Source organism: Miniopterus natalensis, chromosome 2 (assembly GCF_054644295.1).
Source record: "Miniopterus natalensis isolate mMinNat1 chromosome 2, mMinNat1.hap1, whole genome shotgun sequence".
Lineage (NCBI taxonomy): Eukaryota > Metazoa > Chordata > Mammalia > Chiroptera > Miniopteridae > Miniopterus > Miniopterus natalensis.
In genome coordinates this window covers 89086374-89111297 of record NC_142082.1, presented here as the reverse complement: position 1 = coordinate 89111297, position 24924 = coordinate 89086374, and the positions used below count along the sequence as shown (strand labels likewise).

The 24924-nt window shown below is 35.1% G+C and overlaps 1 protein-coding gene across 1 annotated transcript in view; it reads left to right on the top strand.

Moving 5' to 3' along the window:
* Window positions 1-24924, top strand: part of TRPC4 (transient receptor potential cation channel subfamily C member 4) — a 341290-nt gene that overhangs the window by 127136 nt on the left and 189230 nt on the right. The window contains exon 3 of the mRNA XM_016208908.2: window positions 1062-1580. Coding sequence (XP_016064394.1) covers window positions 1062-1580 — 519 coding nt within the window. The remainder of the gene's footprint in view (window positions 1-1061; window positions 1581-24924) is intronic.

The following is a 24924-nucleotide window of genomic DNA, read 5'->3' as shown; positions in this document are numbered from 1 at the left end:
TCTACTAAAGAATAATGTAATTGAAGCTTCATATCAGTATTGGTGTTTTCTGCATGGTTGTTTTACTTTTGATACTATTGTGGTTTCCTTTATATTTTAGCAGCATATTTTAATGTGAAATGTGTCATTATTTTTTCTGCCATGCCTGCTTAACTTGTCCTTATGTAGCTTTGATTTTCACAGATGCCAGTATGACTTTTTGCCAGGAGGAAGAAATATTAAACCAAAAATTGTACAGCAGCATGGTGTAATGCAAGACATATAGACTTGAGTGTCAAACAAGTGGACTCAGGTTCAAAGGGCAGGCCTTCCACTTACTTTCTGAAGGATCACATCTATAATATGTGAATAATTAATGGGGAGGTTTAATGTGCCTAGCAGGTGATTACTAAATAGTGCTTATTTCTAGAGTATAACCTAAAAGGAAATTATGCATAGACACACTAGTGACCTGATTTACTAGGAAGCATTTGTTTATTTTTAATAAAAACAATGATATTAACAATGGAGCATCCCTTGTCATCTGGAAAATATACCAAGGAATAGATCAAAACAGAAAGCATGAGGCTAGACCTCTTTTGTTCTGCTGCCACCTTTAATCATTAGTTGGATGTTAGGAATGCAAAAGACAAAACACAAAAACAACAACAAAACTAAAGAATTGAAATACTTCTATTACAGAGGAAATCTTGGTTTTAAAACAAATCATTAACTATTTTTTAATGTAATTCTTGATTATTTAGGGAGTCAACATCTCTGGGAAAGAAAAACAAAGATTGTCAGAAAATAAGTTGGGAGCAAGAAGGGCTATAATCAAATAGAGAGTTTCCATAGTCACTTATTTAAGATTCCTAAAAAAGTGTAATTCAGATTAAAGAAAGAATAACATGTAGGACCATTATTTTTTCTGTAATTTTCTCTTGCATTTTTGGGAAAAACAACCATATCTCTCCTGCATAAACAGGCAAAAAATTGTGAACCCTGATTAACACTTTATGGCATGCTGTTTGAAATTCACAGGCTTGAACAATAAATATTCATCTTTTTCCTTTTTTTCCTAGGTGCCTCCCATACTCCTTGATAAGCAGTTCTCTGAATTCACTCCGGACATTACACCAATCATTTTGGCAGCCCACACAAATAATTATGAGATAATAAAACTTTTAGTTCAGAAAGGAGTCTCAGTGCCCAGACCTCATGAGGTCCGCTGTAACTGTGTTGAATGCATCTCCAGTTCAGATGTGGATAGCCTCCGCCACTCACGCTCCAGACTCAACATCTATAAGGCCTTGGCAAGCCCCTCTCTCATTGCATTGTCAAGTGAAGATCCTTTTCTCACAGCCTTTCAGTTAAGTTGGGAGCTTCAGGAACTGAGCAAAGTGGAAAATGAATTCAAGTCAGAGTATGAGGAACTGTCACGACAGTGCAAACAATTTGCTAAGGACCTACTGGATCAGACAAGAAGCTCCAGAGAACTAGAAATCATTCTTAATTATCGAGATGACAGTAGTCTCATAGAAGAACAAAGTGGAAATGATCTTGCAAGACTAAAATTGGCCATTAAGTACCGTCAAAAAGAGGTGAGTGTTGCCATACTTTATCCATCAAAATGCCATAAAATTTAATCACAGTGCAGTAAACTGATACTACAAAATTAGGTATGAGCATTTTCATTCTTTCTTTTTATTTTATTTTATTTTTTCCATCACCCTTTACCCCCTCTATGTATGAGCATTTCCTTTTTTTAAAATTTAATTTAATTTAATTTTTTTATCACCATTTATCCCCTCTATGCATGAGCATTTTCTATTTAACTGTAAGTAGATGATGTTTATTGTTTGATTGATATTTATTTGTCAGATTAATAATTATGTAAGACATTGAAGAATGATAAATGATTTCATAATTGATGATGGTTTTGGTATCTCTATTAGAATGGACACATTTACTTCGGCATAATTTTAAAAACCCATAAATTTTAGAATTTTCAGACTGAGAGTTCTGGTTCTCTCATTTACGCCTTATTACTTTAGATAGTCACACAGATCTCCCTGAGCTTCTGTTTTCCCATCTACTTAATGAACTTTAAACGTATAACATTTGATTATATATGTATTTATCTATATAAAGGATGTCCCTCACAGATTTATAGGAAATGTAAAATGTGTGGATATATGTGAAGGCTCTTAGTGAATTATAAGATATTACATTAATAAAATACATTATTAGAAATTATTAATAAAGGAAAAGTCTTTGGTCCAACAGTAGATAAAATACTAAAACTTTTCTAAAGTCTGGTTAAGTTTCTTGATTTTTTTAGGAATAAGAAGTTAAGAAAGTTAATAGTAGGAGAGTAATAAATTTCTCATGAAAAATTTCATGGATTTGAATTATAAAATAAGGAAATTCATATCTATTACACTTATTACCCACCATAATTGTGTTTTTGTTTCCATCACTGTTTGAGTGATTACTTCTATCTTCAGAAAATTGGTTCTCTGTTCAATTTTTAATTACAGTAATTATTTATTCCAGAACAACAATTTGAAAAAAAATCTATATAAGATGAAAAGGAAAGAAAAAGAAAATGAGATTTCTGAATTTTAAAAAAATGTATTTGATTCCTTTTGAACTTAGCTTTGAATTAGCCCTGGCTGCTTTGTCTATTGTTACTTACTAAATATTTATAATTCATGATACCTGAACATGCTTCCTCTAGTTTCTCTTGTAGTTTTTTTAGTCATTTGTCAGGGGAACCTGAACTTAGTTGAAAGGAGCTTTGCCTAACAAGGAAAGAAGCAACTTCTTTTGTGTGCATTGCATGTGATTCTAAAAACACATACGCTACTTTGAACTGTTTCAAAAATATTAATTCATTTTCATAGGTTCATGTGTTTAGGACTCAGGGATCTGATCATTTAAAGGGGTTAGAATCATTTGAATATACAACTATAAGAAACTGATGACAAACTTCATTTGATTAAAGATTTTAAAGTTTAAAAAATATGAAAGTTAAAAGTAATCCCATGCATTAGAACTGATAAAATGAGGTAAAATATTGATGTGGCCTCAGAATTTGGGCCAGGCCTTCTTAAATATATATTATTAACACAATATTATGTTTTACTTTATTTAGTTTTGAGGGAGAATGGGAATTTAAGGATTGACACAATGATTACAGAGGTCTTCTCTTATGATATATCTATTCAGTTTTGATATTATCCTATAAGTGATGAGTGTAATAAAATTCCCAGAATGCTCTATCCATGAAATAAAACAAAGAATACAGTAGCAGCCAGCTGTGCCCACTTGTTTCACTTTTGTTCTCACTGATAACTACAGTGATTTTGATCTTGATATCATAACTGATTTAACATTATCTTTGGCCAATATGACTTTTGTGAAGGCACTGAAAAAACCACTCTGATTCTTTTACCATACCCTCATAATGAAATACTACAGTGATATTTAATCAACTGAAGCTGCCAAATTCTTGTCAAGAGTTGTCCAAAACAAAACATTTAATATGAATTTCTTACATATAACATGTTAATATTTTTATCAAATATGTTTACATTATTATTGAAAAGTTACTTTTATACATTTCATTCATTTATTTCCTCTTTCACTAACTCTTTGAACATTTATTTTACAAAACACATTCCAGGCAACATGCAAGGCACTAAGGACTCAATGGTGGCATGGCTCTGCCCATGTACAGCTTTTAGTCTATTATGAAGAGGCAATTAAATATTAAATATATACTGTTCTCTGTTTTGTTTCTGAACAACTAAAAAGATCATTCTTACTAGCCAGGTATGTGATATTAAAGAAATTATCCTTTGAGTTTATACTTTCTCTTCTTTATTTTTAATTATTTATGTTTTTCTAGAAGTATTTATTTATTTATTTTTATTTGTTGTTTATGTTTGTTTAAAATATTACAATGTCCCTTTTTCTCCCCAATGACCCATTTTACCCCATGCTATCCCCCGTCCCAGTCCCTCTCCCCACCATTGTCTGTTACCTTGGGTTGTACATATATGCATATAAATACTTTGGTTAATCTCTCCACCTCCAACCAGCATCCCTCCTCCATCCCTCTGACATTCGTCAGTCTGATCTATGCTTCCATGTCATTGAGTCTATTCTGTTTAACAGTTTATTAAGTTCTCTAGATTCCACATATAAGCGAGATCATATGATGTTTGTCTTTTTCTGCCTGGCTTATTTCACTTAGCATAATATTCTCCAGGTCCATCTATACTGTCCCAAAAAGTACAAGATCCTTCTTCTTACAGCTGCATAGTATTCCATGGTTTATATGTCCCACAGCTTTTTTATCCATTTATCTACTGATGGGCACTTTGGCTGTTTCCAGATCTTAGCTATTGTAAATTATACTGCTATGAATATAGGGCTGCATATATTCTTTCTGATTAGTATTTCAGGATTCTTAGGATATGTTCCTAGAAGTGGGATCACTGGGTCAAAGGGCAGGTCAATTGTTAATGTTTTGAGGAACCTCTATACTGTTTTCCATAGTGGTTGCACCAGTCTGCATTCCCACCAGCAGTGTACTAGGGTTCCCCTTTCTCCACATCCTCACCAGCACATGTCATATGTTGATCTGTTGATGGTAGACATTCTTACAGATGTGAGGTGATACCTCATTGTGGTTTCAATTTGCATCTCTCTGATGATTAGTGACTTTGAGCATTTTCTCATATGTCTCTTGGCCATCTGTATGTCCTCTTTGGAGAAGTGTCTATTCAGGTCCTTTGCCCAATTTTTAATTGGAGTTTTTGTCTTCCTCTTGCTGAGTAGTATGAGTCCTTTGTATACTTTGGAAATTAGCCCCTTATCAAATACATCATTGGGAAATATGTTTTCCCAGACCAAGAGGTTCCTTTGTATTTTGTGGCTGTTTTCTTTGGCTGTGCAGAAGCTTTTTAGTTTGTTGTAGTCCCATATGTTTATTTTTTCTTTCATTTCTTTTGCCCTAGGACATATATCAGTGAAAATTCCACTACATGGGATGTCTGTGACTTTATTGCCTGTTTTCTTCCAGAATTTTTATGGTTTTGTGACTTACATTAATTTTTGTGTATGGTGAAAGTTGGTGGTCTAGTTTCATTTTTTTGCATGTAACTGTCCAGTTTTCCCAGCACCACTTATTGAAGAGACTGTATTTACTCCATTGTATGCTCTTGCCTCCTTTTTCAAATATTAACATAGCATAATGATGTAGGTCTATTTCTGGGTCTATGTTCTGTTCCATTAATCTATATGTCTGTTGTTGTACCAATACCAGGCTATTTTGATAACAATGGCTTTGTAGTATAGTTTGATATCTGGTAAAGTGACTCCACCCACTTTGTTCTTTTTTCTCTTGATGGCTGCAGCTCTTTTGGGTATATTTTGGTTCCATATAATTTTTTGAAATGTTTGTTTTAGATCTGTGAATTATGCTGTTGGTATTTTAGTAGGAATTTCATTGAATTTATAAATTGATTTGGGTAGTATGGACATTTTAATGATATTAATTCTTCCAATTCATGAGCATGGTGTATTCTTCCACTTGTTCATATCTTCCTCTATTTCTTTTTTTAGTGTCCCGTAGTTTTCTGGGTACAGGTATTTTACATCGTTGGTTAAGTTTATACCTAGGTATCTTATTTTTTTAGTAGCAATGGTAAATAGAATTGTTTTTTTAGTTTCTCTCTCTGAAAGTTTGTTGTTAGTGTTTAAGGATGCCATTGATTTCCAGATGTTGATTTTTGCATCTGGTCCCCTTCCCAAATTCGTTTATCAAATCTAGTAGTACTTTGGTGGAGTCTTGAGAATTTTCTATGTACAATATCATGTCATCTGCAACTAATGACAGTTTTACTTCCTCCCTTCCAGTTTGGATACCTTTTATGTTTCCTTCCTTGCTGATGGCTGTGGCAAGGACTTCCAGTACTATGTTGAATAAGAGTGGTGAAAGTGATCATCCCTTTCTTGTTCCTGATTTAGGGGAAATGGTTTTAGTTTTTGACCATTGAGTACGATGTTGACTGTAGGTTTGTCATATATAGCCTTTATTATATTGAGGTATGATCCCTCTAGTCCCACTTTACTGAGAGTTTTTATCAGAAATGGGTACTGGCTTTTGTCTAATGCTTTTTCTGCATCTATTGATATGGTCATGAATTTTGTCCTTCATTTTGTTTATATGATTTGTCACATTTATAGATTTGCAGAGGTTATACCAGCCTTGCATCCCCAGAATAAATCCCACTTGGTCGTTGTGTATGATCTTTTTAATGTATTGCTGGATTCAGTCTCCTAGTATTTTAGTGAGGATTTTAGCATCTTTGTTCATCAGGGATGTTCACCTGTAATTTTCTTTCTCTGTATTGTCTTTATCTGGTTTGGGGACTAGGATGATTCTGGCCTCATAAAGAGTTTGGGAATTTTCCCTCCTCTTGAATTTTCTGGAATTGTTTGAATAGAATAGCTGTTAATTCTTCTTTGAATGTTTGGTAAAACTCTCTTGTAAACCTGTCTTGTTCAGGACTTTTGTTTGCTGCGAGTTTATTGATTACTGCTTCAATTTCATTAGTTGTTATTGGCCTATTCAGGTTTTCTGCCTCTTCCTGATTCAGCTTTGGAAGGTTGTAAGCTTCTAGGAATTTGTCCATTTCACCCATGTCATCCAACTTGTTGGCAGGTAGTTCCTCATAGTATTTTCTTACAGTCATTTGTATTTCTGTTGGGTCAGTTGTTATATCCCCTCTTTCTTTTCTGATTGTATTTATTTGTGTTCTCTCTCTTTGTTTCTTGGTGAGTCTGGCTAAAGGTGCATCAATCTTATTTATCTTTTCAAAGAACCAGCTCTTGGTTTCATTGATTTTTTTTGTATTTTTTTTTAGTCTCTATGTCATTAATTTCTGCTCTGATATTTATTATTTCCTTCATTCTCCATCCTTGGGGCTTTTCTTGCTGTTCTCATTCTACTTCTTTTAGTTGTTGTTTCAGATGGTTCATTAGATCTTTTTCTTGTTTCTTGACATAAGTCTGTAATGCTATGAATTTTCCTCTGAGGACTGCTTTCGCTGTGGCCCATAGATTTTGGGTTTTTGTCTGTTCATTTTCATTTATTTCCATGAATTGTTTGATTTCTTCCCTGATCTCTTTGGTAACCCATTCATTATTTAATTGCATGCTATTCAGCTTCCATGTGTTTGAATATTTTTTAGTTTTTTTTATAGTGGTTGCTTTCTAGTTATATGGCATTGGGATCCAAGAAAATGCTTCATATGATTTCAGTCTTCTTGTATTTGTAGAGACTTGCCTTGTGCCCTAATGTGTGATCTGTTTTAGGGAATGTTCCATGTTGACTTGAGAGGAATGTGTATTCTGCTGTTTTGGAATGAAATATTCTGTAAATGTCAATTAAATCCATTAGGTCTAGTGAATCATTTTAGGTCTGTGTTTTCTGTTGATTTTTTTTCTTGGTGGTCTGTCCAGTGCTGACAGTGGGGTGTTAAAGTCTTCCACTATGATTGTCTTGCTGTCAGTCTCCCCCTATGAGTCAACCAAGAAATTTTTATATATTTAGGTGCTCCTATATTAGGTGAAAAAATGTTTATTAGGATTATTTCCTCCAGTTGGATTGATCCCTTTAGTATTATGTAGTAACTGTCTTTGTCCCTTGTTATGGTCTTCATTTTGAAGCCTATTTTGTCAGAAATAAGAATTGCTACTCCGGGTTTCTTTTCCTACATTTATTTGCATGGAATATTTATTCCATCCCTTCACTTTTAGCCTTTGTGGAACTTTTGCTCTCAGGTGGATCTCTTGTAGACAGCAGATATATGGGTCCTGTTTTCTTATCCATTCACATATTCTATATCTCTTGATTAGACCATTTATTCCATTTACATTTAAGCTTGCTATTGGTATGAACTTATTTAATGTCATTTTTAATCTTTATGCTGATGTACCTTTCACTATTTCTTCTTTTTCTTAGAGCAGTCCTTTTAGCATTTCTTGCAATGCTAGTTTGGTGGTACTGAACCCCTTTAGCTTTTTTTTTTTTGTGTGTGTGTGTGTCTGAAAAGCTCTTTATTTCATCTTCAATTTTAAAGGATAGCCTTACTGGATAAAGCAATGTTGGTTGCATGTTCTTGGTTTTCATTACTTTGGGAACTTCAAGCCACTCCCTTCTGGACTGAAGAGTTTCTCTTGAGAAAGCGGCTGTCAGCCTTTTGGGGATTCCCTTGTAGGTCACTGCTTGTCTCTCTCTTGCAGCCTTTAATATTTTCTCTTTGTCCTTGACATTTGCCATTTTAATTATGATGTGTCTTGGAGTGGGTCTCTTTTGGTCCCTGTTGTTTGGAGACCTCTGTGCTTCTGCTTCCTGCACTTGTGTGGCTTTCTCCCTTGCCAGCATAAGCAAGTTTTCTGTCAATATTTTCTCCACCAAGTTCTCTATCCCTTGGTCTCTTTCCTCCCCCTTTGGTACTCCTATAATGTGAATATTTTTTTGCTTCATTTGTGTAAAACTCCTTTAGACTTTCCTTATGTTTTTTAAGTGTTATTTCTGCTGCTATGATTGAGTGATATTTTTCTACCTTGTCTTCTAAGTCACTTATTCTATTGTCTGCTTCATTGAGCCTGCTTTTAATTGTTTCCAGTGTGTTTTTGTTATCACATACAGCATTCTTTATCTCTGTCTGATTTTTGTTTATGTTATATATATATTTTTTTATGTTTTCACTGAGGTCTTCGATCTTATCATCTAGTGTCTTATTAAGTTCCTTGAACATAAAAGTTTTTTTTTAAATCAATACTCTGAACTCTGTTTCTGATAACTTGCTTAACACCATATCATCAAAGTCTTTTTCTGGCAATTTTTCCTTTTCTTTAATTTGGGAGTTTCTTTGTTCCCCATTTTGGTAGGTCTTAGTGTTTGTATCTATATATTAGATATGTTTGTTGTCTCTCAGTCTTGTGGGTTGGGATTTTGTATTGTGAGACCAGTGGAACACAGAGGTGTGTTTTCCTTATACTTCTGAGCTCTTTGCTCTGGGCATGCTCCTTGTGAGCATGTCCCTTTTGTGGGTTTTTTGGGTTTTCCTGATGTGGTTGGGTCTAGAGTATTGTTCACCAGTCCTTCGGACTCTCCTCTCAGGTTGACTAACTGTGTGACTCTGCTCTGACCTCGTTGTGTATGCTGTTGTATGGGTGCTGGCAGGTCAGGACAATACCCAATTAAACTTCCAGGAAACAAGGAGTATCTTACAAAGTATCTTGACAGTCACAGTGAAAACAACCCAAGTCAAAATAGAACTGTGAGAGCGAAGGGAGAACACAAATTTTAGAGAAAAAATTAAACAAAACAAAAAAACCAAAACGATGCTCAATAAAAGGAAAGAAAAAGGAAAGCTTAGAGAGAAAGAAGTATGTTGTTATTAATAGTGATGAAAATTTAGAAAATAATAATAATAAACTAAAATATAAAAAATAGAGAAGCCTCTGGGAGATTATAACACAGAGAAAAGATTCTGAAAGAAAGGCCAGCAAACAATTAAGTGAGAGAATGTGAATAGAATAATAGTTGAAAATGATTAATTAAAAATTCAGTAAAGAGAATAAGAGAAACTAACATCATAGAGTCTGGTAAGAGAGGGGAGTGTAGAAAAAGGGAGGCCCTCTGAAGCCCGTGCTGGGCTTGATTTCCCGCTACTCACAAAATGTAAATTCAGGTATGTTTCTCTGTTTTTTCCAAGCTGGCTACATAGAATTTTGGGATTAAATCGAATCTGTGACCGGGTCGGGGGCACTCTTCTGCTTCTCGCAGTATCACCATCTTCTCTCCTCTGCTTTCTCTTCTTTAAAATGGACTGACAGGGATGTCTACTTTCACCACTCTCATTCAACATTGTATTGGAAGTCCTCGCCACAGCCAGTAGACAGGAAGAAAACATAAGAGGTATCCAAATTGGAAGGGAGGAAGTAAAACTGTATTATTTGCAGATGACATGATATTGTACATAGAAAACCCTAAAGACTCCACCAAAGTACTACTAGATTTGATAAATGCATTTGGCAAGGTAGCTGAATACAAAATCAACATATGGAAATCAGTGGCATTCTTTTACATCAACAATCAACTTTCAGAAAGAGAAACTAAAAAAACAATACCATTTACCATTGCAACTAAAAAATAAGATTCTTAGGAATACAATTAACCTAGGATGTAAAACACCTGTACGTGTAAAAGCATGGGACACTGAAAAAAGTAATAGAAGAAGATACAAACAACTTGAAGAACATACCATGCTCATGGCTTGGAAGAATTAATATCATTAAAATGTCCATAATACCCAAAGCAATCTATAGATTCAGGGCAATTCCTATTAAATTACCAACAGCATATTTCACAGATCTAGAACAAACATTTTGAAAATTTATATGGAACCAAAAAAGACCCCAAATAGCTGCAGCCCTCTTGAGAAAACAGGAGAGAGTGGGAAGGATCACTTTCCCAGATACCAAACTTTACTACAAAGCCATTGTAATCAAAAGAGCCTGGTATTGCTATAACACCAGACATATAGATCAGTGGAACAGAATAGAGACCCCAGAAATAAACCCAAACCATTATGGTCAGTTAATATTTCACAAAGGAGGCAAGAGCATTCAATAGCGAAAAGACAGCCTCTTCAATAAATGGTGCTGGAAAAATTGGACAGCTACATGCAAAAAAAATGAAATTAGACCACCAACTTTCACCATACACAAAAATTAACTCAAAATGGATAAAAGACTTAAATGTAAGTTGTGAAATTATAAAAATCCTGGAAGAAAACAGGCAGTAAAGTCACAGACATCTCACATAGTGGAATTTTCACTGATACATCTAGTGCAAGAGAAACAAAAGCAAAAGTAAACTTATGGGACTACAGCAATCTAAAAAGCTGCTGCATATCAAATGAAAGCACCCTCAAAATACGAAGAAACCCCACAGTCTAGGAAAACATATTTGCTAAAGATGTATATGATAAGAGGCTAATTTCCGAAGTGTACAAAGAACTCATACTACTCAGCATGAGGAAGATAAACAATCTAATTAAAAAATGGGCAAAGGACCTAAATAGACACTTCTCCAAAGAGGACATACGGATTGCCAAGAGACATATGAGAAAATGCTCAAAGTCACTAATCATCAGAGAGATGCAAATTGAAATGACAATGTGGTATCACTTCACACCTGTCAGAATGGCTACCATCAACAAATCAACATATGACATGCTGGCAAGGATGTGGAGAAAAGGGAACCCTAGTACACTGCTGGTGGGAATGCAGACTGGTGCAGCCACTATGGAAAACAGTATAAAGGTTCCTCAAAAAATTAAAAATGGAACTGTCTTTTGACCTAGTGATCCCACTTCTAGGAATATACCTGAACCACTAATCAGAAAGAATATATGCACCCCTATGGTTATAGCAGCACAATTTACAATTGCTAAGATCTGTAATCAGCCCAAGTGCCCATCAGTAGATGAGTGGATAAAAAAGCTGTGGGATATATACACCATAGAATACCATGCAGCTCTAAAGAGGAAGGATCTCATATTTTTTGGGATAGTATGGATGGACCTGGATGCTAAACGAAATAAGCCAGGCAGAGAAAGACAAACATCACATGATCTTACTTATATGTGGAATCTAAAGAACTTAATAAACTGATGAACAGAATAGATTCAATGACATGGAAGCATAGATGAGACTGACGAATGTCAGAGGGATGGAGGAGGGCTGGTGGGTGGAGGGGGAGAGAGTAACCAAAGAATTTATGTGCATATATACACAACCCAAAGACATGGACAGTGGTGGGGAGAGGGACTGGGGAGGGGGAAGGAACGGGGTGGAACAGGTCATTGGGGAGAAAAAGGGACATCTGTAATATTTTAAACAATAATATAATTTTTAAAAAACCAACAATAAAGGATATATATCTGTCCCAAAGGATACGAGATCCTTCTTCTTTACAACTGAATGGAATTACATGGCATAAATGTCCACAGCTTTTTTATCCACTCATCTACTGATGTTCACTTGATCTGTTTTCAGATCTTAGCTATTGTAAATTGTGCTGCTATGAACATAGGGATGCATATATTCTTTCTGAATAGTGTTTGAGGATTATTAGGATACATTCCTAGAAGTGGGATCACTAGGTCAAATGGCAGTTCCATTTTTAATTTTTTGAGGAACCTCCATTCCCTCCATTCCTGCTCCAGCCTACATTCCCACCAGCAGTGTACCAGTGTTCCCCTTTCTCCACATCCTTGCCAGCACATGTCATTGGTTGACTTATTGATTGTAGCCGTTCTGACAGGTGTGAAGTGATAACTCACTGTTATTTGAATTTGTATCTCTCTGATGATTAGTGATGTTGAGCATTTTTAAATATGTCTCTTGGCCATCTGTCATATTTGAAGAAGTATCTATTCAGGTCCTTCACCCATTTTTTAATTGGATTATCTTCCTTAGGTTGAACTGTATGATTTCTTTGTACACTTTGGAAATTATCTCCTTATCAGATTCATCCTTAGCAAATATGTTCTCCCATACTGTGGGTTCCTTTGTATTTTGAGGCTGATTTCTTTTGCTGTGCAGAAGCTTTTTAGCTTGAATGTAGTCCCATTTGTTTATGTTTTCTTATGTTTCCCTTGCTCTAGGAGATATATTGGTGAAAAATCCACTACGTGAGATGTCTGTGACTTTACTGCTTATGTTTTCTTTCAGGATTTTTATGGTTTCATGACTTACATTTAAGTCTTTTATCTATTTTGAATTTGTTCTTGTATATGGTGTAGGTTGTTGATCTAATTTCAGTTTTTTGCATTTACCTGTCCAATTTTCCCACCACCATTTATTGAAGAGACTGTCTTTACTCCATTGTATGCTCTTGCTTCCTTTTCAAATATTAACTGACCATAATGGTTAGGTCTACTTCTGGAGTCTCTGTTCTGTTCCATTTATCTATATGTCTGTTGTACCAATACCAGGCTGTTTAGATTACAATGGCTTTGTAGTATACTTTGATACTCAGAAATCAATAATTACAACTCTGTTCTTCTTTCTCAAGATTTCTGCCACTATTTGGGGTCGTCTTTCATTCTATTTAAATTTTTGGAATATTTTTTCTAGGTCTGTGAAATATGCTGTTGGTATTTGAATAGGAATTCCATTGTATCTATAGATTACAGTGTCCTGTAGTTTTCCATGTACAGTTCTTTCACATCCTTGGTTAATTTTATTCCATGGCATCTTTTTTGTTGTTGTTGCAATGGTAAGTGGTATTTTATTTTAGTTTCTTTTTCTGAGCATTCATTGTTGGGGGATAAAAATGCTGTCAATTTTTAGATGATAATTTTGTATCCTTCTACCTTGCCAAATTCATTGATCATATCTAGTAGTACTTTGGTGGAGTTTTTAGGGTTTTCTATGTATAATACCCTGTCATCAGCAAAAAATGACAGTTTTACTTCCTCCTTTCCAGTTTGGATATCATTTATGTTTTCTTCCTGACTGATGGCTGCGGCAAGGACTTCCAATATAATGTTGAATAGGAGTGGTGAAAGTGGACAATCCTGTCCTCTTTCTGTTTGTAAGGGAAATGGCTTTAGTTTTTTACCATTGAGTATAATGCTGGCTGTAGGTTGGTCATATATAGCCTTAATTATGTTGAAGTATGTTTCTTCTATTCCCACTTTGCTGAGTGTTTTTATCAGAAATGGGTGCTGGATTTTGTCAAATGCTTTTTCTGCATCTATTGATATGATCATATGATTGTTTTCCTTCATTTTGTTTATGTGATATATCAGATTTATTGATTTGCATATTATACCAGCCTTGCATCCCCAGAATAAATCCCACTTTGTTGTGGTGTATGATCTTTTTAATGTATTGCTGGACTGAGTTTGCTAGTATTTGTTGAGGATTTTAGCATCTATTTTCATCAGGGACATTGGATTGTAGTTTTCTTTCTTTGTAGTGTCTTTACCTGATTTTGGGTTTAGGATGATGCTGGCCTCATAAAAAGAGCTTCAAAGTTTTCCTCTCGAATATTCTGGAATAATTTGAGTAGAATAGGTGTTAATTCTTCTTTGAATGCCTGGTAAAACTCTCCTGGAAATCCATCTGGTGCAGGACTTTTGTTTACTGGGAGGTTTTTTTTTGTTACTGCTTCAATTTCTTTAGTTGTTTTTGGCCTATTCAGGTTTTCTGATTTTTCCTGATTCAGCTTTGGAAGATTGTATGTCTCTAGGAATTCATCCATTTTACCCAGGTTGTCCCGTTTGTTGGCATATAGTTGCTCATAGTATGTTCTTTGAATCCTTCGTATTGCTGTTGGGGTAGTTGTTATGTCACCAATTACATTTCTTATTTTATTTATTTGGGTCCTCTCTCTTTGTTTCTTGGTGAGTCTAGCTAAAGGTTTATCAGTCTTATTTATCTTTTCAAAGAACCAGATCTTGGTTTCATTGATATTTGCATTGTTTTTTAGTTTCTATGTCATGAATTTCTGCTCTTATATTTTTTATTTCCTCCCTTCTACTTCCTCGGGGCTTTTTTTGCTGTTCTCTTTCTAATTCTTTAGTTGTGTTAGATGGTTTAGTAGAGCTTTTTCTTGTTTTTTGAGATATGCCTGTAATTCTATGAAGTTTCCTCTCATTACTGCTTTCAATGTTTCTAATAGATTTGGGGTTGTTGTCTGTTCATTTTTGTCTTTTTCCAGAAAGTGTTTGATTTTTTCCTTGATCTCATTGGTAACCTATTCATTAATAACATACTATTTAGCCTCCGTGTGTTTAAATATTTTTTTGTTTTTTTATTGCGGTTGATTTCTAGTTTCATGGCATTGCAATCCGAGATGATACTTTATATGATTTCAAACTTCTTGAACTTGTAGAGACTTGCTTTGTGCCATAACATGTGGTATATTTTTGAAAATGTTCCATGTGCACTTGAGAAGAATGTGTATTCTGCTGCTTTGAGATGAAATGATCCCTAAAAGTCTACTAAATCCATTAGATCCATTGTATCATTTAAAGTCTTCATTTTCCTGTTGATTTTTTGTCTTGATGATCTGTCCAGTGATGACAGTGGGATGTTAAAATTCCCCACTATGATTGTTTTAAAGTCCAACAAAAATATTTTATATGTTAAGGTGCTCCTGTATTGGGTGCATATATATCGATAAGGGTTACTTCCTCCTGTTGGGTCAATTCCTTTAATGTAGTGACCATCTTTGTCTCCTGTTATGGTGTTTATTTTGAAGTCTACATTCTCAGAAATAAGTATTGCTACAACACCTTTTTTTCTTTTCTATTTGCATGGAATATTTTTTCCATCCTTTCACTCTCAGCCTGTGTGAATCTTTTGCTCTGAGGTGGGTTTCTTGTACACAGTAAATATATGCGCCCTGTTTTCTTATCCATTCAGTTATCCTGTGTCTTTTGATTGGAGAAGTTAGTCCATTTACATTTAACGTTATTATTGATATATTCTTATTTAATGCCATTTTTCCCTTTATGACTATGTACTTTTCAATATTTCTTCCTCTTAATGCAGTCCATTTAGCATTTCTTGCAATACTGGTTTGGTGGTGAACTCCTTTAGCCTTCCTTTGTCTGGGAAGCTCTTGATTTTACCTTTACTTTTAAATGATATCCTTTCTGGATAAAGCAGTCTTGGTTGTAGTTTCTTCCTTTTCATTACTTTGAGAACTTCATGCCATTCCTTTCTGGCCTAAAGTGTTTCTGTTGAGTAATCTGCTGTCAGCCTTATGTGGGTTCCCTTTTAGGTCACTGCTTGTCTCCCTCTTGCAGCCCTTAATATTCTCTCTTTGTCTTTTACATTTGTCTTGTGGTGGGTGTCTTTGGTTTCCTCTTTTTTGGCCCTCTCTGTGCTCCCTGAACTTGTGTGGATTTCTACTTCACCAGCTTACAGAAGTTTTCTGTCAGTATTTTCTTTACCAGCTTCTCTATTCCTTGCTCACTTTTCTCTACCTCTTGTCCCCCTATTATGTGAATGTTGTTTCTTTTCATGTTGTCACAAAACTCCCTTAGACTCTCCTCATGCTTTTTAAGTGTTTTTTTTTCTGCTCTAAGTGGTCTTTTCTACCTTATCTTCTACATCACTTATTCTACCCTCTGCTTCATTGAACCTGCTTTTTTTTCCTTCCAGACTATTCTTGATATCAGATATAGTATTCTTCATTTCTGCCTGGTTCTTATTTATCATATCTAGCTCTCTTTTCATGCTTTCACTAAATTCCTGGACCTTACCATTAAGAGTCTTGTGGTTCTCAATCATTTCCTTGAGCATCTTTATAACCATTATTCTGAACTCTATTTCAGATAATTTTCTTAACTCCATCTCCTTAAGATCTTTTTCTTGCAATTTTTTCTTTTCTTTAGTTTGGGTGGTTTCTTTGTCTCCCCGTTTTAGTGACCCTTAGTGTTTGTTTCTGTACATTAGATATATTTGCTTTCTCCCAGTCTAGTGGGATGAGATTTTGTAGTGTATGCCCAGTGGAACCCAGAGGTGTGTTTTTGTTATATACTTCTAAGCTATTTGCTCTAGGCATGTCCCTTTTGTGTGTTCTTTGGGCTCTCCTTTTGTGATTGAGTCTAGATTATTGTAGAGCCATTCTAGGGAGTACTCTCCTCTCTGGTTGGCTGTTTGTCTGAGCCACAACATTGTGTAAGCTGTTGTACAGGTACTGACAAGGCAAAACAAAACACAACCGAACTGTGAGGAAACAAACAGCAACTTACAAAATAGCCTATCACAATGAAAACAACCAAAGAGAAAGCAGCACTGGGAGAGTGAACTGAGAACAGAAATGCTAAATCAAAAAAAGAACAAAGAGAAAGAAAGAGAAAGGATATTATTGCTAATATTTTAAAAAGTAAAATAATAATAATAAAATGTAAAACATACTGAAGCAATTAGGTGATAAAGGGGGCAGATAAAAGGTTATGAAAATAAAAAAGGGAGAGCCAAAAAAATAAGGGTACAGAGTAGGAATAGGAAAATGTGTGAAAAACAGACAAACACAAACAAACAAAAAGATGGGAAAACAGAGAATAAAAGCAGATAAAAAGAAAAGAAGAAAAATAAAGTTATGCCAGTAGGTCGAGAAGAGAGAGAGAGGTAAAGCAAGGGCAGGGAAGGAGACCAATAAGAAATATGGGGCAAATAATAGAGAAAAGCAATAAATGTATTGGTTATAATGATAATATCCCAACAATAAAGCAGAGAATGTCAAGAAAATCTTGATAATAGAACCAAAAACAAAACAAAGCAAAAAAACAAGAATGCAAGACAAAACAAAGTTTTAAATAATTAATTTAAAAATTAAAAACAATTAAAATTTTTTTTAAAATTTTTCTTTTCCTTTTTTCAAAAAAAAAGAAAGTCTATCATATGAGTTTATTCTTGGCTTCTTATGTTGTCTGAGGCTCACTGTTTTTTATGCTGATTTTGTGTCTCCTGGAAGGTACTTGTATGTCAACCAATGTCAAGAGATGCCTAGGTTTGGCTCCGCTGTCCTTAGGTAGTTGGCTGGTCTGAAACTCTCTGTGGACCACCTCCACCTGTCAGCTATTTTGTTTCCCCTTTATGGTTGCCTGGTCGTACCCCAGAGTCTTCTGAAGGGAGTCTTTAGAGTGTAGGCCAGTTAGTGTTGCTCGGGATATTGTTCCCCTTTCTTAGAGGTTTCACTGTCAGGCACTCATTGTGTCTCTGCTTCAAAGCCAAGCCCTCAGTCTCTACCATATCCTTCAATTCTACTTCCCCATACAATGGCCTTCTGTAGGCTTTGATTGAATTCAAGTGTTGTCTTTTATGGATGGGCACTTTCAGTGTTCTGGGCACAGTGGGTTTGATTAAAAAAGACTTTGGTGAGCATGTTGACTGCCCAGCCCCCAGAAGAGGTTTAAAATTTTTGTCCAGTTCCTAAACAATAGTCCTTGAAAGTCTTATTCTTATATTGTTGTCCTGTGAGCTGTTCTCCCTTCCCCCTCAGGCCTGTGCCCTGCAGGGGATATCCGGGGCTTCAGGGCTCTGAACCAGCCCCTCTCCTGTTGGGTGTGGTGCTCTTAGCCTGATGGAGAGATAGGAGAGCTCCTCTCCTACTTTCCCAGATCTGGTTGGCTGATCTCACAGGGCACTCAGTTGGAAGCTCTCCACAAGGCAGACACAAATACCAGCTTCTGCTGGTATGTCTCCCCAATGCAAGCCAGGAAGTTGGATGCAGTTCAGCAATCAAAAATACACAAAACAAAAAACAGGCAGAGAACCTGCCTTGTGAGGTCCTGGTGCCCCCATGCCTCAGAACAAAGCAGAAGGGGTCTAAAGTCAGCCACACACAGGTATCCTGCACAGTTGATCTCAGTAAACCTGGGTCAGCTCCTTGTGTGCTATCCCAGCTCCCCTCGGAGCTGGTCAAAAATTTGTGATTTACCCCACCAGCAGCTCCTGCAGCTGCTGATCTGCTCCACTGGTGGCTCCAGTCCCTCTGGTTGCAGGAGGGCTCTCTTTCCCTTCCTTATGCCACACAGTTCAAATGCTCTCTGGGGTTCTACACAATGCCTTACAGGAAAGCAGCAGGTCCCTCTAGGTCTCTGTTGAGTGCAGAGCTCTGGCTCCTTTCTATTTGGAAACCACACCCTGCAAGACAGCCTTTCCTGTGGTCAGCACCCAGGGTGAAAGCCTCCTGCCCTCACTGCTGCCATTTGGTACATTGTTTCACTGGGAAGTCGCTGTCCCCTCCGCACATTCACACTGTTCCCCTGGTTTCCTCTGCTCTCTGTGCATGGGCTCTCCTTCCCTTCTCCTCTGATCTGGGTTTGAGGCCCCAGCTTTTGGATGTCAGTCTACACTCTCAAAGGGAGGGAGCTTTGCAGCCTCTAACCCTTGGGCCTCGCAGCTCAGCACAGGCTTCAGTGGGGACTCTCTCTTTCTATGCCCCTTCTCTCTTATCAGACTCTATGATGTTTCTTCAGTGCTCTTTACTTGAAATTTGTCCACTCAAATATATTTATCTTGTTTTTTCAAGCTAGTTATGCAGTATTTTAGCTGTAAATATAGTCAGTGGCTGGAAGCCAGGGAGCTCTGTTTCTTGTCAGAGTGCCACATCTTCACCTAGCCTACAAAAGGAACTTCCATTATTGATAAAAGACACTTGATTTTAATTTTCCCTTCCTACCTGCATTTTAAATGTATTTGAGGCATTGATTATGTCTGCCCTTTGAACCTGAGTGCAACAACACCTCAGAATCAGGAACTTATATCACAACAGTGCTCATAAAAAGTGTTAGGCATATGGTAGAATTTTAATGCATGAGGCTACCCTGAGTGATGTAAATATTTATGAAACTTGTAAAGGAGATAACAGGCAGCATTCCTATATCTCAGTTTTCTCCCCTGCAGTCTTCGGGAATATACTTGCTCACTGGTCAATTTCTGAGCCCACTTCTCTGTCCTATTTGTGTGTGTGCCCTCACCTGCTGTCACTAGGCAAAGATAACATAGATTACTGGCTCCCAAATAGCCCAACCTCTTCCTAGGGATCAAATATTTCAGTACCTCCCACTATATGAAGCAAATTGTTTTTCAGAATTTGTCAGCCTGGGTGACAGAACTTTGATACATCATTAAGTATTTAATTTAACCTAGGTTATTAGAGTGTGGGATCTAATTCCCATGAGTTTCTTTACAACTAATTAAATAACATATAACTACTTTTTCCTAATTCATACCTGACAGTGAATTTTTTTCTTCCACGATTAAATATGAAATTTTATGCCCCAAACATTATATAAATATATCATTTTAAGTTGCATGATTATAAAGTGATAAATTTATCTTATAAAATACAAAATAGCAAATCTTAACTTTAAACTAGACATAAATATAGTTTTTGTTTGATACTGCTTTAAATAAATACAAAAAGGAAAATATTAAACAATTTCTTTTTAAAGAGGCATGTTCTTCTATTCATGTGACAAAATGTACATCTGCAGTATAAGCAATCCTTTCCAATGTAGCTTTTGCCCTACATAAACACATTATGCTGATATCTTTAAAAAATAAATTACTGTATATAAACAACTTTTCTTGGTTCTCAAATGAATTATTTTACTTAAAACTTCCATTTCTGACTCCATGAAGACTGATAAAATCTGCTAATTTCCATTATTCAGATGCAATAATTTAGGTTGTCGGTGAAGAAGAACCATTTATTTTGTATCTTTCACACAAATGCTTACATTTAAATTTGAGAGTTATCTTTTCTTGGGTTATTATTTAATGGACCATATTTTCTCTGTCACTCATCACTAAACAAAATTGAGAATTACTAGTTTTTGAAATTTTGGGTTTAACATTTTATTCCAACTCACATATTCTTGAAAAAATAAAAAAATGTTAGGATGTCTTTTCTGATAAATCTCCTCAAGCAAGGGAAACAAAAGAAAAAATAAACAAATGTGACTACATCAAATTAAAAAGTTTTTTCACAGCAAAGGGAACCATCAACAAAATGAAAAGACAACCCATTGAATGGGAGAACATATTTGCCAATAAATCTGATAAAGGGTTAATATCCAAAATTTATAAGGAACTTATAAAACTCAACACCAAAAAAACTCCCAACAATCCAATTAAAAATGGGCAGAATGCCCAGCTGGGCATGGATCTGCAGTTGAGCATCAACCTAGGATCCAGGAGCTTGCGGTTCAATTCCAGGTCAGGGCACATGCTTGCATTGCGAGCTCAATCCCTAGATGGGGGGTGTGCAAGAGGCAGCCAATCAATAATTCTCTCTCAATCATTGATGTTTCTGTCTCTCTCTCTTTCCCTCTCCCTTCCTCTCTCTGAAATCAATAGAGATATTTTAAAAAAAAAAAGGGCAAAAGACCTGAGTAGACACTTCCTCGAAGAGGACATATCGGTGGCCAATAAACATATGAAAAGATGCTCAATGTCACTAATCATCATAGAATTGCAAATTAATGAGATAATACCTTACACTTGTCAGAATGGTTATCATCAATAAGTCAACAAACAGGTGTTGGAAAGGATGTGGAGTAAAGGGAACCCTTATGCACTCTTGGTGGGAATGCAGACTGGTGCAGCCACTGTGGAAGGAAGTGTGGAGTTACCCCCCAAAATTAAAAATGAAACTTTCTTATGACCCAGCAATTCCACTTTTTGGATTATATCAAAAGAATCTTGATACACTAATTTGAAAGAATATACCCACCCCTGTGTTCATTGTAGTGGCATTTACAGTAGTCAAGATTAAGAAGCAGCCTGTGTCCATCAGTAGGTGAATGGATAGAATAGCTATGATACATTTACACAATGGAATACTACTGGGCTGTAAAAAGGAAGAAAATTTTACCCTTTGCAACAGCTTGGATGGATCTGGAGAACAGTATGTTAAGTGAAATAAGCCAATCAGAGAAAGACAAATACCATATGATTTCATTCATATGTAGAATTTAATGAACAAACTGAACTAACAAGCAAAATAGTGACAGACTCATAGATAGCAAGCAGGCAGATAGCTCTGGTGGGGGTTGGGGGGGTAGGTACAGGGCTTGAGCAAAAAAGAAAAAAAGAGAAAGAACTAATGGACATGGACAACAGTGTAGTGACTGTGTGGTGGAGTGAGGGGGTGTGGAGGTGGAAGAGGGAATGGGGAGATAAATGGTAATGGGGAAAAAATTAAAATAATAAAATAAATAAATAAAATAAAATAAAATAAAATAAAATAAAATAAAATAAAATAAAATAAAATAAAATAATAAAATAAAATAAAAATAAAATAAAATAAAATAAATAAAATAAAATAAAAAAATTAAATTAAATTAAAATAAAATAAAATAAAATAATAAAATAAAATAATAAAATAAAATAATAAAATAAAATCAAATAAAGAAAAAAATAATAGGTTATCTTTTGGAAATTTATGAAACAGAAACATTGTTGTTCTTGAGAGATAATATAGCCTGCTTTTTGTGTTTTCTAATAGTATATACAGGATGGGGCAAAAATAGGTTTACAGTTGTGAATACAAGAAATAGAGTTTATTCTTGTTATATTATTTATTAATTATTGTATTATTTTCCATACAAACAACTGAAGATCTACTTTTACCCCACCCTGTATATGATAGGAAACTTTTGAACTTATCCCCACCCCCATTTTTTTACCCTGTGAGGCATATGCACAGTTTTTCTTAATAGAAGTCAGTTGTCTTCTATTTGAATTCTTGAAAACAAAAACATATTGTAAAAGTCTCTAGGATTGATAATGTCTGTTCTATAGTTTGATGATTTGTAATTCTGAAGCTGAATTCTGAGAAGCTGTCTATTTATAGTACTTTGTTACAGCACCCTGAACTAAGACATCCACAAAATTGTGAAATATCACAAATTGTTATCTTGAGCCAGTAAGTTCTGAAACATATATAATTGTCCACCATTAAAGCCTGGCAACCGTATTTCCAATTATCGTTCTTAATATTTCCTAAATATTTTTCTTCACTTCCAGCCTTACCCTTTCTGCTCTGTTAGAGGTAGTCTTAGGCTAATGTGCCTCAACCAGTTTTCCTGCATTCATGACTCCAATCTTTTCTCATCCAAATTTATACTACACTCCAGAATATATAATAAGTAAACATTCCTCATATTAAAATTATTCTATTAAAATATAATCAACATTATTATATTACTTTTTATTATGGCAAAAGTAACATTAAATATGCCATCTTAACCATTTTTCAGTATACAGTTCAGTGACATTAAGTATATTCATATTGTTGTGTAACCATCACCATTATCCATCTTCAAAACTTTTTCATCGTCCTAAACTAAAACTTCATACCCATTAAGCAATAACTTCCCCTTCCCTCATCTTCCAGTTCCTGGAAACCACTTTCTACTTTTTGTTTCTATAAGTTTGACTATTCTAGGTGCCTTATATAAGCGGAATCATATCATATCTGTTCTTTTGTATTTGCTTTATATCTCTTAGCATATTGTCTTCAAGGTTTACCCATTTTATAACATATTAAAATTTCATTTCTATTTTTTAAAACTTAACCCTGTTCTCTATTGCTTACTTTATAGATTCTATAAAGTAAAACCCAAGCTCCTTAACAAGATATATTATACCTGAATCCTGAATTTCTGCCTAGCTTCATCTCTGACCACTTACTGACTTCCATTCTGTGCTCAGCAATTCCAGTTTGCTAGTATTTTTTCTCCTAAGCTGTGCTCTGTGAATGTTACCTCTACATTTTTTTTTGTTATTTTATTACCTTGAAATATAACCATTACCTCAGGCTAAATTGTACTCACTCTAAGACATTAAGACTCAGGCTTCAGAAAGGTTCCTATATTTTCTCTCTCAGGCTATGTTTGCATTCCACCTTTTATGTCTTGAACATGTACATTTACCACATTAAATTATAATTAATTGTGTATATGTCTCTCCCCTTCATGAAACTGAGTCCCTTGAAGCCAAGAACCATGATTTTTATTTTGCCATATTTAGTATTTGGGATGGCAATAGCACATGGTATGAGTTCAACAAATGTGTGTGGAACTAATACTATTTCTCTTCAAGTCAAAATTCCATTTTGTAATAACCCGATGGTAGCCTTTCTAAAGGATTATATGTTCCAGAATAACATGATCATTGGTGAGGAGAAAATAGCAAAGACTTGTCTAAAATTTTTGTTAACTGACCCCTATGTGTGTAACACTGGTAAATGCTATGGGGAGAGATAAACAATATGTAGCTCCCTTAGGGATGTGTGAAGGGAAGTACAACATAAATAATATTTAGGCAAACATAAAAATACAATTTTTGTATGACTTTTCTTTTAATTATTTTTATTAAAGAATTTATTTTTAACATAAAATAAAATGTATTTAATAATGTTTCCATCTTTATCATTTATACAGTTTGAATTTTATCTGTTTAAACAAATGTTGCTGTAAATATTGTTCACATAGTATCGATCATGTTCATGTCATTACAGTTTAGGTACCAAGAAGCTGTAATAGTTATTAAAATATAACTGAAATTTTGTATTGAGGCATTTTATTTTTGTCCTTTCAATGTACTTTATTTTTATTCCCGTTTCACTAATTGCTTGTTATTTCTTTATGAGCTACTAGTTGCTGATACAACTCTGGATGGGACTTTGGCTCTCAAGGCTGAGGTTTTAAATTTTGCAGTTTTCTCTGTTGAGGAAAAATAACTGTTACAGAACATATAAGCAACATTACTGACCTTTGAGATATTGCAAGTAATGTATCTTCTATGTGGTGCCTGTGTAGGCAAGACAATTGTTTTTTACTTTATTTTTATTGTTGACATTATTACAGGTGTCCCTATTCACCACCACCCCCCCCCCCCGAGACTCCTCCTCTCACTTTGCCCACCTCCACCCAGACCCCGGCCCCTTCCTTCAGGCCATGGTAACTCACTGGTGTCTGTGTCTATGGGTTATGCATATATGTTCCTTGGTTAATCATATCACCTTCAAATCTTTTATCCAAGGATATTCAAGAAGAAATATATCTAAAAATAATACTGATGATATTCCAAATAGTTGAAATTTAAATGACATTTTCCCCCTTATAATGTATTCATATTGCATGATATTCATTGCCTGAAAAGCTAACATATTGCCTCATTTTTAAATAAAATGCACAGAACATAATTAACCTTTTAAAATAATATAAACTTTTTAATAAACCTCAGCTATTGTACTGTGTTGTCTAGGTTTAAGTTTAGGATTTTTAAAAGCACTGATATTAATAGCTATTTTTG